The following is a 17,902-nucleotide window of genomic DNA, read 5'->3' as shown; positions in this document are numbered from 1 at the left end:
GAAAACCTTAAAAACTTCTAAACACATCAGCAGTGCACATCAGAGCTTCTAACTGAATCTCAATATCAGCTGATCAACATTCCTCTACCTCTTCTCTCTCTGTCACTAGACTTTGGTCTACCATTAAAATTCTAAGACAAAAAAACTGTTTGAGATTCCACGAGTGATATCATGTACAGTTTGTCTGTGCCTGTCTTATTTGACTTAACCTACTGACCTTCAGTTCCAGCTGTACTGTCATAAATGACAGGATTTAATTGTTTTAAAGCTAAACAGTATTCCAGTGTGTAAATGTACAAAATGTTGTCATTTGGTGGGCATGGGTCACTTACATTGCTTACTTACTGTAAATAATGCTGGTGTATATGGGAGAAAGATGTTTCTTCAACATAATAATTTAATTTTCTTTGCATAAAAACCTACAAATAGGGTTGCTGAATCACAGTAGTTCTTGTCTTTTGCTTTGGGAAAAGCCTCAGTATAGGATGTACTAGCTTACCTTCCCATGAACAATGTATAACAATCCCTTCTCCTTTTAACAACGGTCATTCTTACTGGGTAACATCTCACTATAGTTTTAATTGGCATTTCCCAAGTCAGTACTAATTTTTCATATGCCTATTGACATTTGTATGTGTGTGCTGAGAAAAGTCTACTTACTTAGGTCTACTGACTATTCTTAATTTTTGCTAACAGATTTTTGGAATTCCTAACATATTCTAGATATCTACCCTTTGTCAAATATTTGCTTTTTAAATATTTTTCCCATCCTATGAACTATGTCTTATGTCTGCTAAAACTTTTAATTTGTTGTAATCCCATTCATTTACTTATTTTTCGCAATGGTTTTGCACGCTCCACCCACCCCCAAAATGAGGAAACCACGTACATGTTAATGTCCCGAAGCTCTCCACTATGCACACATTTGTGTTAGTTCATTTATTTATTTTTCTCTCATATACTGCATCACAACTACAGTTTCCCCTCCTTCTCCTCTCAGGCCCTCTCCTCTTCTTCCCCTCTCCCCCAATCCATTCCTCCTCCATTTCCCTTGAGAAAAAAGTAGTGTTCCCAGGGATATCAACCAAACATGGCATAAACCAGTAGTATTTTATTCTCCTAAAGTCTTTTTGATTCTCCTAAAGATAATTTCCTATATTTTTCATTAGTATGACTCCTTCCAAGAATCTTGCCAATTTATCAGAAAACACCCTGTACCATTCCAGCAAAAGTGTTTTCATGAGAACTGGTCCTCACTGAGCCTTCCCTTCTTCATTATCTACAGGATTCACACTCTATTCTGTGTCATTTTGGCTTCTACCTGGGTCAGTTTTATCTTCTTTGATAGACTATGTATATCTTGCAGGACAGAGTAAGTAACTATTATTTTCCCTTTATTTCTTCAATTAATGTGTATGAATATAAAATAATTACTCCCCACATGTTTGTCATTTTATGCTTATTAGTCAAATGTAAAAGACAAAGTATATTATAGTTATTATAACACTACAATATATTTAGCTTGAAAACATATCAGATGATTAACTAATAGACAACCACTTTAAAATCTACTTCTATTTCTACTAAAAACAGCTAGTTAATAAACTCTGTATTCCATTTACTTATGTCATGTAAATGCATCACTGTATAAAGTAGTAGTCTTATTTTTAGACAAAGGTAATACCTGTCTAAGGCTTCGGCCACCAGCGGAGTGAGAACAACATCAACAGTTCCTTTCACTTCCACAATGGCTGTGGTCTTGGTCTGAGCAACAGGCTGATCTAGGGTCCACTCTTCTGTTAATGTTTCATCATCTGTGGTATCAACAATTTTCTTGTCCAGTGGAGTATACGGGGTGCTACTTAATAGAATATAAACAAGAATAGAAGTTGAAGCTTTGTTAAAGTAAGTGAACATTTAAATTACATTTATTTCAGTGGAAAAATTCACAGAAACTAATATTTCCAGTCTAAACACTTTTCAAAACCAGGCTGAATGAGGTACTAAAATACATATTGGTCAAAGATGGCAATTATATCACATGACAACAAGTATTTTTGATATATTTATTTACTAGATAGGACTGTCCTAAAATATGCAAACATGTTTATCTACTCCTGCACAAAAAATTATTTGGGGTAATTTATTCTTAAAATAAGGTCTAAACCCAAAATAAGGTCTACAAAAGATTTGCTACTCAGAATAAAGTCTACTAATCTCCTAATTAAGGACTATGACTCTGAACTTTAAAAGTGCATTTTCTTGACACCTGTAGTCCTAGCTGCTTGGAAGACTGAGGGAGAAAGATTCTTTTAGTCCCAGAATTGAAGGCAAGTTGTGCAACATAAAAAGAGCATATGCCTTAAAAGAAAGAAAGAAAGAAAGAAAGAAAGAAAGAAAGAAAGAAAGAGAGAGAGAGAGAGAGAGAGAGAGAGAGAGAGAGAGGAAGAAAGAAGAAAGAAAGAAAGAAAGAAAGAAAGAAAGAAAGAAAGAAAGAGGAAAGAAAAGAAAAAAAGACATAAAATTCTTACTTTGAAGTTGATCCTGAAAGTTGCATCCCTCTATCTAACAAAGAATTAGCAGTAAGTCCCTGTTTGATGACCTAGAATAGAAAAAATGTTGCTTATAGTCTAAAATTTTAATTATTTCTGATTGTTATGATAAGTGATATTTGTGAGTACCCAAAGTAATCTTACTATTATGATCTTGATATATTAAATATAAATATTTAAAAGAAGATATTCAATGGGTAACTTTGTGTTTTCCTCAAGTAAGTGACAAGAATTATGAAGGTAGAATCAGAAAAGACATGACTCAAACAGGAACTGCAAATGCCCTTCCTCTGTACGTTCTTTTTCACGAGTTAGTTTTCTGACAGCCTACTTCAGTCTTCATGAACTCACAAAGAAATTTGATCCTAATCTTAGGAACAATGGCAATATAGATTAGGCTACATAGTAATTTACTACATTAACACACTGAAACCTTATACTATCCTTGATTTAATTTGTTTCAATTTATAATATTGAGCAATAATCTTGTAGTCTAAGTGCATACAACAGAAAGTCTATCTTTCAGAAGAGAACTGAAATGACTCAGCTTAACAACTTAAAACTGGTTTTACTATATCAGTATGTTGATGGAAAATAATGATTTGATTTGTACCTTGAATGTTGGAACACAAAGCTGTTCGAAGGATGAGGAACTTTCTTCACTGGTTGGTGTATCTAGGTCAAGGGGGCGATGCAATGAGGACTTGGAGGTTCTTTTGTTGGTAGGATGCTTAACTGACCAGTTTATTACCTGAAACTGAGTAAGGTAAGTGTGATAGCAACTCATCACAGGCTGCTGAGACGTGACCTGCTCACTCTCTCCTCTTTTCTCACCTTCTACAATGTACACATGTTCTATGACTTCATCTTCACCACCTAATGCAGAGACAAAGGAAGCCTGGGAAGGATGAGTTTTGAATGGGAGAGTCCGAGGGTCTGTAATGCCTTCTCCATGGACAGCAAGGGGTCCTTCTACACTGTGATATATGGAACCCCTACTGTAATCAATCTGTTGCATTTGCTTTTTCTTCTTTTTTCTACCAGGATAAGTTCCAGGGCCTTCATCACTGCTAATGGGCTCAAATTCTTCAGCTGCAGAGAAGTAGGCTTCACTATCAGCCATTGACATACTGGAATCCATTGACCGATACTGATGAAATGAATTAGAATCAGCTGATGGTGTGTAAGGGAATGAACCAAAACTTCTCCTCTGTTTTGGAGAGTCTAGGACATTCTCATCACTTCGAGAGACATCACTACTAAATTGGACTCCAACTGTAACAGGCTGTTTGTCTCCATAAAAAGCAGCAGTGAGACTCTTAGTACTACCAAGTCGAGTGGAGCACACGGAGGCTTGACGCTTCAAAGGAGATCTGAGAGGAGACTGTCCTACTGACTTATCTTGGGTGTTAGGAGACACAGGACTGGTTCCTGAGATTTCTGTAGGGACACTAAAAGAGAAGAAAACTGTTTCTATTTTCAGCACATCACATAATCTAAACATAAAATACTTATAAAATCATTTAAGTAATGTTGATATTACTAAAAATAAAATATCCAGAATTTTATAGTAAAATATTAATTCAAAATAGTGAAACATTACAGCATGAGTTTATATCCCTCATAAAGCTATAAAAAAATCCACAAACAAAAGCAAAACATGTTAAGCATTACAAAAATTTAAAGAAATCCAGGATTCTTAGCATATTTAAGGTTCTTTTTCTCTTTCCACATCTTCTAAATTTCATCAAGCAAAATAGATTTAGGGTGCTTTACTGAGGAAAACATAAGGACAAGGCATCATTTCCTACCCACTCTATCAGCTCTGTTCCTCTAAAGCAGCTGTTCTCAACCTGTGGGTCACAACCCCTTTGGCAAATCTCTACCTCTAAAATATTTTATAATACAATTCAAAATAGTAGCAAAATCACAGTTATGAAGTAGCAATTGGTGGTTGGGATCACCACAACATGACAAACTGTATTAAAGGGCCGCCGCTTTAAGGAAGGTTGAGAACCCTGCTCTAGAGAACTGTGACTAAAACAATCATTGTAACAACATGTAACTGAAGGTCTCCATGAAACATTCAAACAAAAATATCATGGTACCTAGGTTGAGGGACAAAGGTTTTGACTATAGTTTTTATATTTAAAAGATGTTGGCTATCATCATAATTAAGTCAAATATCTATTTAGACTGGCTAGGGAAGCTGCACAGAATAAATGGAGAAACATCAGAACAGAATTCAAAAGAACATCACCTCTCTACAAATGTCACGCTATAAGAAAAGGAAACAAAAGAAGAAGAGCAAAGTGAAGAGCCTGATATTGGACACAGAAGGTACAGCCAAGAAGGTGGAAGCAAACTGTGAAGGGTACTGTTAGGCAAGGGTAATTCAAAAGAAGGGAGTGTTCAACCGTTATATGCTAAGACTAAGAAATATTCAATAAAGTAATATAGTATATGAATAGTAACAAAAATTCACTGAGTGAAATATTCCCATTATAAATACATTTTTGCATTTTCTAATATCTGCAGAGTATATTAATTTTATTTCGAAAGACACTATATGTTCCGGTTCAAAGGAAAAATAATCTAAAATGAGCAAGTGGAGAGGAACGAAGTTCGTGTGCTACTATTTTAGGGAAGTATAACCAGTGTTTCCCCGTCTAAGTGCACACTGACCTTGCTTGGCCATCATCTCTTCTGGCACTATGTAACAAGTCTTTCTGAACGGAGTGGTCATCAGCAGCAGAGGAGGGGCTCTCCTTCTCGCCGGCCAGTAAGGGCTGCGCAGCACTGGAGCTGCTGTTCTCCTCCGAGGAAGAGGATGAACTGTGAGACCGTAAGGGCACCTGAAGACTAAGGTGCTGAGTTTTTCTCTCTCCTTCTATTCCCACTGATTTGTTTTCCCATTCTTTCCTCTTCATACTGTTCACATTTCCTAAGCAAAGAAAACGTGGGTTAAGTGACTGTAAACATTTTTGAAGGAATATATGAAAATATGGCAATATAACTACATTTTAAAGTATTGTCCTTTTTAAAAAATACAAGTATCTAACTACACATAGTAAGATATTACACACTATAAAAAGTTGTATAAAAAATTCTGGGTCCACAGTCTACAATGTGCAAACTTTTGCTGTTTCTTTTTGGAAGAATTTGAGACCTAAGGGCCAATCAGTGGTAGAGAATTTGATCAGGATGTGGAAACCAGCGGTTCAATCCCCAGCATGTATGCGCATGTGTGCACACTTATGCGTGCATGCACATTTATGCACTCAATTCATATTTATCACAAGACTTTAATACAAGAGCATCATGCACTGCACTCAGATTACTTGTTTTAAACATTTTCCACATTTTCTGTACAAATTGAATCGGAGTAGGGATTGATGTACTTCCAGTGTCTAGAACAACCTCAAACACAAAGCAATAAACAGATGAATAATAAATTCACAGCTAAAATAGACAGGCCCTATGTCATTTCATAAGAGCCCTTTGAAGTGATATGAAAATGAAAGAGCAGGCACTAAGAGATAGTGCACCTTTTAGTCCCCACAGCATAAAATTTGCTCAATTTCCCCTCTCCTGCAGAGATCCCTGAACTACTAAAGAAAAAGCACCCCTGCTGCTAAGCAGAAAACACATTCTTTAATGAGAATGCAGCTCCAGGTGGAATTCATGGAGGGCAAAGATTCTCTGAATTTAACAAAGTAAAACAGAACAATGAAAGTCAAAAGAAAAATAGGTTAGTTTGACTCATTTCCAGACATCAGGCACTAAGTGAATCCTTAATTCGACCAGTACAAGCTTAGTTTACTCCATCCTAACACTATATGTCTACACTTGGCTCCAGGAAAGCTCAACAATCAGAAACTCATACTGTAGGTGCTAATTGAAATCTTCCCACATATGAATCCTAGGTAATTTAGGATCTATAATCTGTTCTCAAGAATCCACAAGGAGATTAAATGTTGTAAAAATTATAATCAGCCTTGCCCTCACTCTGTTCACATGTTGGAAATTGTTCTTCCCACTTTGCGCCATGCATAAACTCCCCACACAAGATCTTTTGAGTTTGTGGTAGTTATGTTTCATTCAATCTGCTAGACAGAAACTCAAGAAGTCCCCATTATTAGTGCTAACTCAGGGACACAAGAAAGAACATTAAAGTGTCTTTACTAACCCATATTCCACTTGGCTATATGACTTAGTACACTTAATCTCAAAAAAACCCTCAGTTTCCTCCCTGTAAGGCAGGGATAAACAAAAGAGTCTAACTCTAGAGTAGAGGAATTATGATTTAAAGGTTAAGTGGCTACACAGCAAGATTATGTTCCAAAAACACAAACAAACATACATACAAATAACAGGGATAATACCTACCTTGCATGACAGCTTGAGGAAGAAATGAGAATAACAGAGCTAACACTTTTAAATAAACATTATTTACCCATAAGGTTACAAGAAGAGAGCTATGTGCTAATATCCATTTTATTTTTAAATCCCAAGAAATTGTAGTTACTTGTAAGTTTTATGTGATAGTAACATTTCTGAAATAAAATGTCCCTAAATGGCACATTCACATTTTGGCATTACCATTATACAATGATTAAGCATTGTAGCCTCCCTGTCTCCTTCTTTGTACAGGAAATCAATCTGATAAGAATTTTTAAAACTACTACTTTTTATTTTAAAAGTCTACCAAAAGAAAAACAAAGTTAGGATTTTTTTTGAGTAACCTATAGGGAAAATGCTAAATACTGATGAAATATCAAAACTTACCTTTATATTTCACATCTATGTAATGTGCAAATTTAGGCAGTAAACATTCAACTTAATTGCAGAAATGTATTTCTAAGAAGGGAAACTTATTTCCGAAATCTTTGAAGAAAAGGCAACACTTAAATCTAAAGCTAACACACTCAACAAGTGACAGCTTCATTGCTCATTCAGGCCAGTGTGTCTACACCACCATCTTGGATACACTCAGAGAAGATCAGACCTCTCTTTGTGACATGTTCAATTTTATTAGCAAGAAAAATATCTTGGAAAATGAGTTGCTGACATGGGGGCATTAATAACAATGTTGCCAGTGATAGGATATTCTATAAAAGTAAACTGAAGTGAGATAGAGGGAATCAGGGTTTATGAGGACAGGCTTAGGCTAAGCCTTGCAGGGAAAGCTGCTCCTTCTCAAGAGCAGGAGGTCTGAAGAGTGCACCTGCTTTGATTCTATGCCACCCCTCTCCAAAAGAAACACTGCTGTGGAAAGCCCTGGGCCAACTATATTTGATGTTAAATCTGTTCTCCTGTGAGTGGTTGTGAACAAGGAATGAGTCAGCACTCAGTGATTTCCTGTAAACCTGCTTCCCACCTTAACTTGTAAAATAAAGGAGAGCTGATGATTGGGCAGATAAAAGGGAAGGTGGAGCTGGAGAGAAAAGAGGATGCAGGGGAGGAGGAGGAAGAAGAAAAGCTGAGCAGAAGCACAAGGCCTGGAGAAACTGCAAGTTCCAAGCAGTCTCATAAGCTGTGGAAGATGGTAGTGTAGCGGTAGATCTGCCCAACCTAGGCGCACAGCATGTAATCATATTAACTGTGTTGTGTTTTCATTTCACCCCATTGCATATATGGGATGGAAAGATCTACCTTAGCAAAACACTACATTTATCTTAAATTACCTGCAAAATGCATATAGATTATTTTAACCCCTAAAAAAAATCAATTTTATTGAATTAAGTAACAGGGCTTCTCTCAGAATGGCACAGAGACAGAGAGGCAAGAGGTCAGCACCACATACAACACATTTTTATTACCATCTACAGTCTTGGGGATTTCTTTAGTAATGATCCACTCTCCAGGCTGTAGCAAAGACTGGCCATAATACATATCAGACTCTGCACTTGTGCTTGAAAATGCAGAGCTACTGGAAGGTGTCAACTCTTCAAGTTTAAAGAAATCTAGGCCAGTTACTGTGCCACCAAAAAATCTGCAGCCACCGAGACAGCCACACTTGTTTCTGCACCTCTTATTCTTCAAGGTATCATCTGGCCACAAAAACCACAATCTAAATGGAACACAAAATAAAACAAAACAACATAGAAGAAAGCTCATTAGGAAAATTGGTATTCAATTATAATTCAATTGTTAATATATATAAAAATCAAAGTAAATACAAAAAACATTTAATATTGCAGTATATCTTTTTAATCAATTTGCCTTTCAAAACAAAAACACAGCTGTGCCATAGCAAGAAAGATGAAAATAAGAATAGCAGCAGGCTCTGACAACTGTTTTAAAAGGTGTTCTTACTCATCCCTCAAGTTTTGAAGGCCTGCCAAAAGAGTTTTCTGCTATACACAATGATATGATAGTCTCCTGGAGCAATCAACTGAAAGCACGGAGCTTAAAGACTGAATAGTGTCTTATGTCATCTGGAAACCACAACTTGAATTATTATCAATGTAAAATAGATAGTATAGACTTTAAAAACATTTAAAAAATGTTATTTCCAAACCACACCATCACTACAGACCCTCAAATGATGCATTTACTTATAAGTATCAGGTTTCTTTACATTAGCCAATGTACAGACAGGAGCACAGTCACTAAATCTTTATTTAAAATGTTCTTGATCTACCACAATTGTAGAATTTCCTCAAAACTTAACCAATAATTTTCAATGGACACGGATACTGCTACTCTTAAAAGGTTTCACCCACCTTTTAGTTCTGGCATCATGAGTTTCCAAGAAATGTCTCTGTGCCTCGTGTTTAGAATGATGATCGGCAGCTAATGCAATATCAACTGTAATAAGACCTAAGTTGGCTGATCCAGCTTCCAGCCAGTAGGCTCTGCGCAGCACTGCTGGCTGAAGTCCAATCCTGCAGTTATTTAATTGCTCAATATACTGTCTCACTTGAAAGTCCTGAATTGCAGCACTTATTCCTTCCCCGACTGACTGATTGTGAAGATTACAGTTTGCAATTCGAACTGCACCCATCTAGAGTTGAAGCAGAAAAGAAAACAAAGCTGTGAGCTCAGTATTTTTAAGTATCTTAGCAGAAACTACAGAACTGGTACCTACCTGAAATAAAGTAAAAATAAATAAATAAATAAATAAATGTAAAAGAACATAGTGGCAGAAACAAAAAGAGAGAACAGAGGAGGAAAGGCTCAGTAGGTAAGGGAGTTTGCCACCATCCTGACCACCTGAGCTGGATCCCCACAACCAGAAAGTAAATGGAAAGAAACAAACTCTACACATTGTCCTCTGATTCTCAACACATACACTAGAAATAAATACATAAACGTAAGAAAATGAATCTGTTCACACAGGGCTGGGACTGGGAAGCAGGGAAGGGAAGTATGTTGTCAGTCCTAGAGTTAGAGCAGCAGAGCCCATGTGGTAAAAGGAGGGGACACTCCTGCCTGCTGTCCTCTGCCTGCCACAAGCATGGCGTCCCCGCCCCCTCCCCGCCCCCACTAAGTAAGTGAGTGATTTCTAAAGAGCACGTGCAAGTAAAGGAGCCTACAAAAGGACAAGGGAAGGTAGAGTATTGAAACCACAGGAACATGGCAGGGCTTGATTTAAAATAAAAATACATAGAGCAGGGAAGTAAGCAAATGCTTTCAGAAGCCAAGGGGGAAGTATAAATGGGTAAAGCCAACAGACATTCAAAACAAACCCTATTTAATGAGAGAGGGAGAGAAGGGAGGAAGGGAGGGAGGGAAGAAGGGAGAAAGGGAGAGAGGGAGGGAGGGAGGGAGGGAGGGAGGGAAGAAGGGAGAAAGGGAGAGGGAGGGAGGGAGGGAGGTAGGTCAGACGGACACATCGCTGTGTGTCCTGGAATACACTTGGACATCAGAAGGCAACTTTCAGAAGTTAGTTCTCCCCTTGCTCCTTGCTGAGGCAGCATCTCTCTTGCTTCTGCTGCTATTCTGCAGCACTAACTGGCCTGCCTGCAGGCTTCTAGGCAGTCCTCATGGCTCTTCGGCCACCTTCCCATTGGAGTGCTTTAGATGTGTGTCAGTGTGTCCAGCTTATTAAGTGACTCACAGTAGTATCTTTTTAAGAGTACTATACTATGGGCATAACTACAACCTGTAATTTTACATCCTTTCATGAATCCACGGTAATTCAAGGTGAAAAAGTGGTAGAAGCACTAACAGAATACTGTTCAAGAAAATAGATATGAGTATTAAGTAGGAATAGTCTATGAGATCACACGGGACAAATGTTTCAAAACATAAAGATTTACATTAGTAAAAAGAAAATGAATTACATTGGATAAGAAATAAACAAATGGTTACCTTTATATTTGTAGCACAACCATGTTCCACAATATAAATATCAGATCCATCTATTGCTAAACGAGTCATGGTGTATTTTAAATCATCTGATGTTGGACAAGGCCCAGGAATACAACTCAACTAAAGTAAAAAAAGGATAGTACAACTATTAATTCATTGTTTGACACGTAGCTAAATCTCACTATTTAAGTAAGATTCTTGTTATATGATCATTATTTATTCAATTAAATTTCACTGTTTTATAATGACAGCAGAAATAATCAGAAATAAAAATAACCCACTAGAAACCTAACCTTATGTAACCATGTACCAATTTTAAAATTGGCAAGCCTCTCAATCTCTGACTATATTATGTAATATAAACAGTATACATAACATATATGTTACTTATTACTGAGACTTAAAATTAGTCAGAGTAAATAGATGAAGTAAACACATCACAAGCTTAGTATACAGCTGCATAGCACTTACAAGTATGAATCTTCTAGTATAAGATTTCCCTAGGAAAATCACATGCACAGGCACACATCTGTCTTATGTGCATGGTTCCATACCATGCACGAGGAAATCAACTATAAATATATTAGTAGTACACACACACTTTATTTCACTTTGATTCTAAAGCAGATTTGGTAATGTTTAGACTGGAAGAAAACAGACATCCTCCCGCTTGAATGAACCTGAGGAAATGGAAGTCATGAGTAAACACGTCTGGCCAGAGCAGAAGTGGCACATTAGTAACAGAGGCACAAGAAGAAACAGTTGCTTTTCAGAACAGGCAATGCTCTATACCAATGGATTTCCTCTAGAAAAAATTAGAAGAGCTTGTGAGATGGCTCAGCAGCTAAAAGCATTTGCCAATACAAGCTCTTAACATACATTCAACTCCACAACTTACACAAAGGTAGAAAGAGAGAACAGAAGCCATAAGGTTGTCCTCCAACCACCACACAAGTACTGAGGCACATGAGCACCCATATACACGCATCAAATACACACGTAACAACAACAAAGTGTTTACAATGGAGCGAAACAAAATAATATGAACTGACAAAACAGGCACACTGTTTGTTTGGCTTTTTTGTTTTGTTTTTTTTTTGTTTTGTTTTTGTTTTTTGGTTTTTCGAGACAGGGTTTCTCTGTGTAGCCCTGTCTGTCCTGGAACTCACTTTGTAGACCAAGCTGGCCTTGAACTCAGAAATCCACCTGCCTCTGCTTCTCAAGTGCTGGGATTAAAGACGTGAGCCACCACGCCTGGCAAGAGGCACACTTTTTATAGGACAAGGGCTGACTGATATAAAAACAAATGTTCTTTATCTGCACTTTTGCTAATGGATATACAAATGTATAGAGCTTTTTACACGTAAACCACACATATTAAAACTTATATTGTACAACTTAAAAAGAGTGGATATAATACATGTATATTATGCTGTAATAAATTTGATTAATAAAACCTTTAATGACATAAACATTTCTCTGGGGCATTACTGCGTTTTTAAAGTAGAATTTTAGTGATGTAACAAACAAATACAATTTGAATGGCAAAAACATACAGGGAAGCACCGTTAGGGAATGAAAGAGTCAACTGTTGACATCTTATCTGCACACAACTAACACTATTTTCCTTGCTTGAAAGTACCATGATTTCTCAGTCTTCTGAAGTATGCATACTTAAAAAACTGAGAGAAGATAGCCCAAACTCATAGGGCACGTAGTGACAGTAACATTATTTAATCATCACTGTAAACAGTTTGTAGAGGCTCCTATCTATACTCTATGACCCTTGTGGGGGTACTAAAATTTTACTTACTTGAGGCAACTCAGTATTCTGAAAAGAACATTAAGTCTGTGGAGTCAAAAATCTGACAAATGCCAATACTGAAATTAAGTTTCAGGATGCTGCATGAATTCAGTTACATAAGGTACTTACTTGGCTTTATTGCTTCGATTTCTAAATCTATCTATCTATCTATCTATCTATCTATCTATCTATCTATCTATCTATACACAACTGAATTACAAGTGGATAGTTAGTATAATAGTAAGATAAAATAGGAATTTTAACAATAAACATGTAAATGAATATAAAATTCTTACATTATTTATATTTGTGAATTGTTTTCATACTGGCCTCATTTTAGATACAACTAAATAAGAATTTACAAAATCATTAATTGAAAATAGTGAGCTATTAACTTCATGGCTATATACATTTGATCTAAAGCTAAGCATCAATGTTTCATTTTAAAAATGGCATGAATGGTTACAGTATTGACAGTACACCTGTTGACATACCTTGGATTCACAGAACCGGCGATCAATTCCATGTTGGCATACTATAACTGACTTTGGTCTTTCCAGTTCATACTCCCGACATACCACATGGAAAACAAATGTCTGCCCCCATTCCAAGAGACATGCCAGCTACAGGTAATAACAGGGTGACAATATTATTAGCCTCCTAAACAAGTATCCAGGATTCAAAAGTTTACAAAGTCTAACATGACTGAAAGAACTCAAAATTGTGTAGCTGCTACTTAATAAATACTGGCTAACCAATGATATTCTACCTTGATATCATTTATAAGCTTGTTGCTTTCCATTTGTGAATATCAAATACATTACTAAAAGAAAACTAATTTCAATTAAAAATTCCACTTCAACTTCTAAAACAAATACTTTTTAAAATCAAGGGTTAAACTTTTAGTTTTCTAAAGCTAACTAGATCCACTGGACAGGTAACTGCACAAAAAGGCACTGAAAATCCTCTAATTATTATTTAATTTTGAAAAACTATGATAATATTTATGATAATACTGAGTTACAATTTAAAAAAATAGGTACTTTGAAGATGAAAGAAAACATTTCTGTCTATGTAGCAGCTTAAGTGAACAGAATAATTCAAATACTAAGATGCACTACCACTGTCCAGCTGATACCCTTGATTTATAATGCATTAGAGTTGTTAATAATAAACATATTGAGAGACAGATACATATAATGTCATTCCAAATATATAATTTCAACAATTAAGATCATATAATTTTAGTTAACACAATAAACATAAAATTATCTATGGTTTAGTATAGTTCCATATAACACATAAGATGGAGAAAAAAAACAAGATGATGAGAACTGTTCTATAAGTATTATTAAAGCTGAATTAGTTGGCCTTCAAATATTGGAGCATCTTTTCCCCAAAAAACAAATCTAAAATTCATGTATTATATGGAACTATGTATCAGTCAATCATATATGGCCAAGAAAAGTAAAATTTGGCAATGGCTTTTCTGTCGCTAATTCTGAGAGTCAAGAATGGATCCCACTAGAATGGCATTACTGGGATGCAATAAACATCAGGCTGACTTACAGTGACTCTATTTTTTTTTAATGTTTTTACTTATTTATTCATTTTACATCTAATTGCAGCACACTCTCCTTCTTCTCCCAGTCTTGCCTTCACAAATCCCTCCCCTCATTATACCCACTGAGGAGAAGGGGAAGCCCCCCTTGGGTACCACCCCTCCTTCGGACATCAAGTTATAGCAGGACTAAGTGCACCCTCTCCTACTGAGGCCAGACAAGGCAGTTGAGCTAGGGAAAGGGGATCCAATGGCAGGCAACAGAGAGACAGAAACAAAGCAGATGATAGGAGACAGTACTGTAAGAACAAACCTAGGAGATGGCGCTGTGAAACCTACCTGTGGTGCTGTGACTTTAGCTGTAAGGCTTCCAGCCTGCACATCGATCAGCCATGCATATTCTAAGGAGTCACTTCCTAAGGGAAGACCTTCAGCTGAGAACATGGCATGTGCTCTCAACTGGAGACCTGACAAATTGATGTGACCTTCCCTGAGTACTTCATCCACAGGGGGTCGCTGCTGAAAACAACAACAAGATGGTAAGAAGTCCAAGAAAGCACACAATAATTTCTACTGGCCTAATTCCCCATGGATATGAACGATAAAATTATGCTGTCTGGAAAGTAAGACATCAGAATCTGTTCAGCTGATGTGGTAGAGCATCTACACGTGAGGCCCACCACAAGGAAAGACACTATATCCTGAAAGTATCCAGATCTCAGACTGGTAACTGCTGGTAACATGAATGAAAACAAGTTAGTACTCTGACAGAGAATGTAAGGGTCGGTCTTGTTAGGAGGCTAGGAATCATACTATTAAAATACTAAAACAAAGAAAACTGAAAAAAGACTGTAAAATTAAGAAGGTGGAGGGAGGAATGGAGAACCAATACCCATACAGATCTTGAGGACGATTTTTACAAATAAAAGGATAATTTTATCTCATAGACTTATATACTTACTACCAAAAAGGAAGGATTATAGAGAGAAATTAAGACATTCCAAATCATTTCTAAGCCTTTCGGCTAAGATTAAGTGTTTAAGACATATTATATCCCAAAACAAAGTATTCCTTGATACACAGGCTTCACAAAGCATTCAGAATACTTACAGGCCTGGAGATGTACCCTTGCTCAATGACAGAATGTTTGCTTAGCATACATGAAACCCTGGGTTTGATTCCCACTAACACATACACACATGAACACACTCACACAGGTTAGTTTAGAAACACCCTTAAACACATAGACATGTCTCCATCCTCTCTATTACCTCTGTTCATTTACTGTGACCTCCTGTAAGAGCATCACACAGCCTCCCAGCATGCACTTTCAATCTTTTTGTTCCACTCTACCAACAATAAAACAGACTGTTCAAAAATGCAAATATGGTCATAATCTTACCTCCAGACCCTATTATATGCTACGAAAGCACAACATATGTCTTCTCCTAGTACTTTTTATACTTGAGATTATCTAATTTCAATTTGCTCCCTATAATCTTCTCCACTGAATCAAGTGAGGACCATTGCTGTTTTGTTCACCAAGAATCTCACTTTACCTAAGAAAAAAGTGGAAGCTACTAACTAGCTACTAACTAGCTGGACAGATTTGTTTTGTTGGGACCTTCAATATAACAATCAATACTAAGATAGTTCACAGATATTTAGTAAGCTGTTACAACTATGCTCTTTCTTTTTGCATATGTGTATAGGTCCTATCATGAGGTTAGTGTTCCTGCCTTGAAATAAATTTATGAAAATGCACTTTTTAAAACATTCTTTAAAGATGAGGACTAAATCTGTCAATTTTTTAAAGAAAACTTCAAATTATAACTGCAATAGCTCTAGAAGCTCTTCTACAATTTTTATTTTACATTAACTGTATGACTTCATATAAAACTTTACCTATTCTCTATGCCTTAACTTCTTTTATTAGAAAGAATGCAGAAAATAGACAATAAAAGTCTCTTCTGAAAAAAAAACTTCAGAATTTTCAACTTATCTGATTTATCAAAATGAATACTGTATTTTGAATGTTATGCCTTGTATCATACTGTATCAAGTTGAATCGTAACTCCTAAAAAATAGGTTTAGTCCTGAACCGTATGCATATGAAAATTTGAAAATACAGTTTTACAGGTATAATCACTTTAAGATGAGCTTGTGCTATATTAGAATGGACCCTAATATGACCAGTGTACATACAGGAAGAGAAAAGTTAGGACAAAAAGGTGCACAGGGAGGATGTCGTTGAGAACTGAGGCAGTAATCTGAGAAAGGCATCTACAAACTCAGAAATACCAAGGGCTGCTGAGACTCCCAGCAACCAAGAAAATGAGTGTCTTCAGTGATAACAGCCCCACTAACATCTTACCTGTGGACACCCAGAGCTGGCAGAGGATAAATGTCTTGCCATTTTAAGCAACCCAGTCCATATACTTTATTAGGATAGCTTTAGGCAACTAATAAGATCAGACATGACCATAAGTAAAAAGGTGTGCTACTGTATAATTGTGCACAGCAACCAGTACTTGACTTCAGACCCTTTACATTAGAGCACCACGTTAAGAGTAATGCCACCAGGAGTAATAGTGGCAGACTGAATGGCGCATCAGTGTCGCTTGGGAGAAGCCACACTGTGAAGTTTCCTATCACAAAAGCACGTTAACAGTGTAGACAAATGATCCAATGCTTTCTTACTCTAACAGAATGTGAGCAAGGTAAGCAGGTAGGCAAATTCCAGGAGCATGGATACAGCACCCTCATGTTTGGGAAGAAATATAAAGTGCAAATAACCAAGGAAACAAAACAACAACTACCTTCACATCTCCTTCCCATGAATTATTTTTCTAATTCTCCAAAAATATTTTAAAATTTCATCTCTCTATAAACTCATGTACCTCAATAATATGGGTTAATACAAAACTTCATAATGAGCTTAATAAAATGTTTTTATTTTAAATCTAGTAAAGCCTTTTGTGAATGACGTAATTAAAAGTTGAAGCATGATTCTGTGATCTGAAGAAACTGGAAATTCATCTAAGATTCTCAGAATTCACCCATACAAAAATAATTTCCCCTTTATTAATATCAAGGCTTAAAAAAAAGATAGCGTTCCTTTCCTTTCCACACACACATATCCCAGAACACAAAATAACTGTAGCAACCCACTAATCACAAAAAAGAGGTCCAATGTTTTTTTTTTCAAATTCTATGACAAGCTAAAGCTTTGTACACATGAGACTTCTGTAGTGACAGCTCTGTGTCTTCCTTTAGTGTCTGAACACACATGTAATAAAAATGATGCGGAATCACAAAGAACACATGATACGCACTCACTGACAAGTGGATATAAGTCCAGAAACTGAGAATACCCAAGATACAATTTGCAAAACACATGAAACTCAAGAAGAAGGAAGACCAGTGTGGTTACTTCGTCCCTCCTTAGAAAGGGGAACAAAATACCCATGGAAGGAGTTGCAGGGACAAAGTTTGGGGCTGAGACAGAAGGAAGGACCATCCCTAGACTGCCCTACCCAGGGATCCATACCATAATCAGCCACAAACACAGACACTATTACATATGCCAGCAAGATTTTGATGAAGTGACCCTGATATAGCTGTCTCCCGTGAGGCTATGCCAGTGCCTGGCAAATACAGAAGTGG

General features: G+C 36.6%; 1 protein-coding gene across 17 annotated transcripts in view; it reads right to left on the bottom strand.

The window, feature by feature from the left end:
• Window positions 1-17,902, bottom strand: part of 4932438A13Rik (RIKEN cDNA 4932438A13 gene) — a 189,971-nt gene that overhangs the window by 101,290 nt on the left and 70,779 nt on the right. For 14 of the 17 annotated variants that reach the window (XR_001783681.2, XM_006535446.4, XM_017319536.2 and 11 more), the window contains exons 23-31: window positions 14,576-14,755; window positions 13,170-13,298; window positions 10,872-10,991; window positions 9,281-9,561; window positions 8,375-8,625; window positions 5,238-5,496; window positions 3,166-4,003; window positions 2,532-2,602; window positions 1,685-1,861 (exon numbers count right to left, since the gene is read on the bottom strand). Coding sequence is in view for 16 of the 17 variants with exons in the window: in XM_006535446.4 (XP_006535509.1) it covers window positions 1,685-1,861; window positions 2,532-2,602; window positions 3,166-4,003; window positions 5,238-5,496; window positions 8,375-8,625; window positions 9,281-9,561; window positions 10,872-10,991; window positions 13,170-13,298; window positions 14,576-14,755 (2,306 nt within the window). In the remaining variant the exon portion in view is untranslated. The remainder of the gene's footprint in view (window positions 1-1,684; window positions 1,862-2,531; window positions 2,603-3,165; window positions 4,004-5,237; window positions 5,497-8,374; window positions 8,626-9,280; window positions 9,562-10,871; window positions 10,992-13,169; window positions 13,299-14,575; window positions 14,756-17,902) is intronic. The other 3 variants (XM_006535448.4, NM_172679.2, XM_006535447.4) reach the window with 2 other exon arrangements.

Source organism: Mus musculus, chromosome 3 (genome assembly GCF_000001635.26).
Source record: "Mus musculus strain C57BL/6J chromosome 3, GRCm38.p6 C57BL/6J".
Lineage (NCBI taxonomy): Eukaryota > Metazoa > Chordata > Mammalia > Rodentia > Muridae > Mus > Mus musculus.
This window is presented reverse-complemented; position numbering and strand designations above follow the sequence as displayed.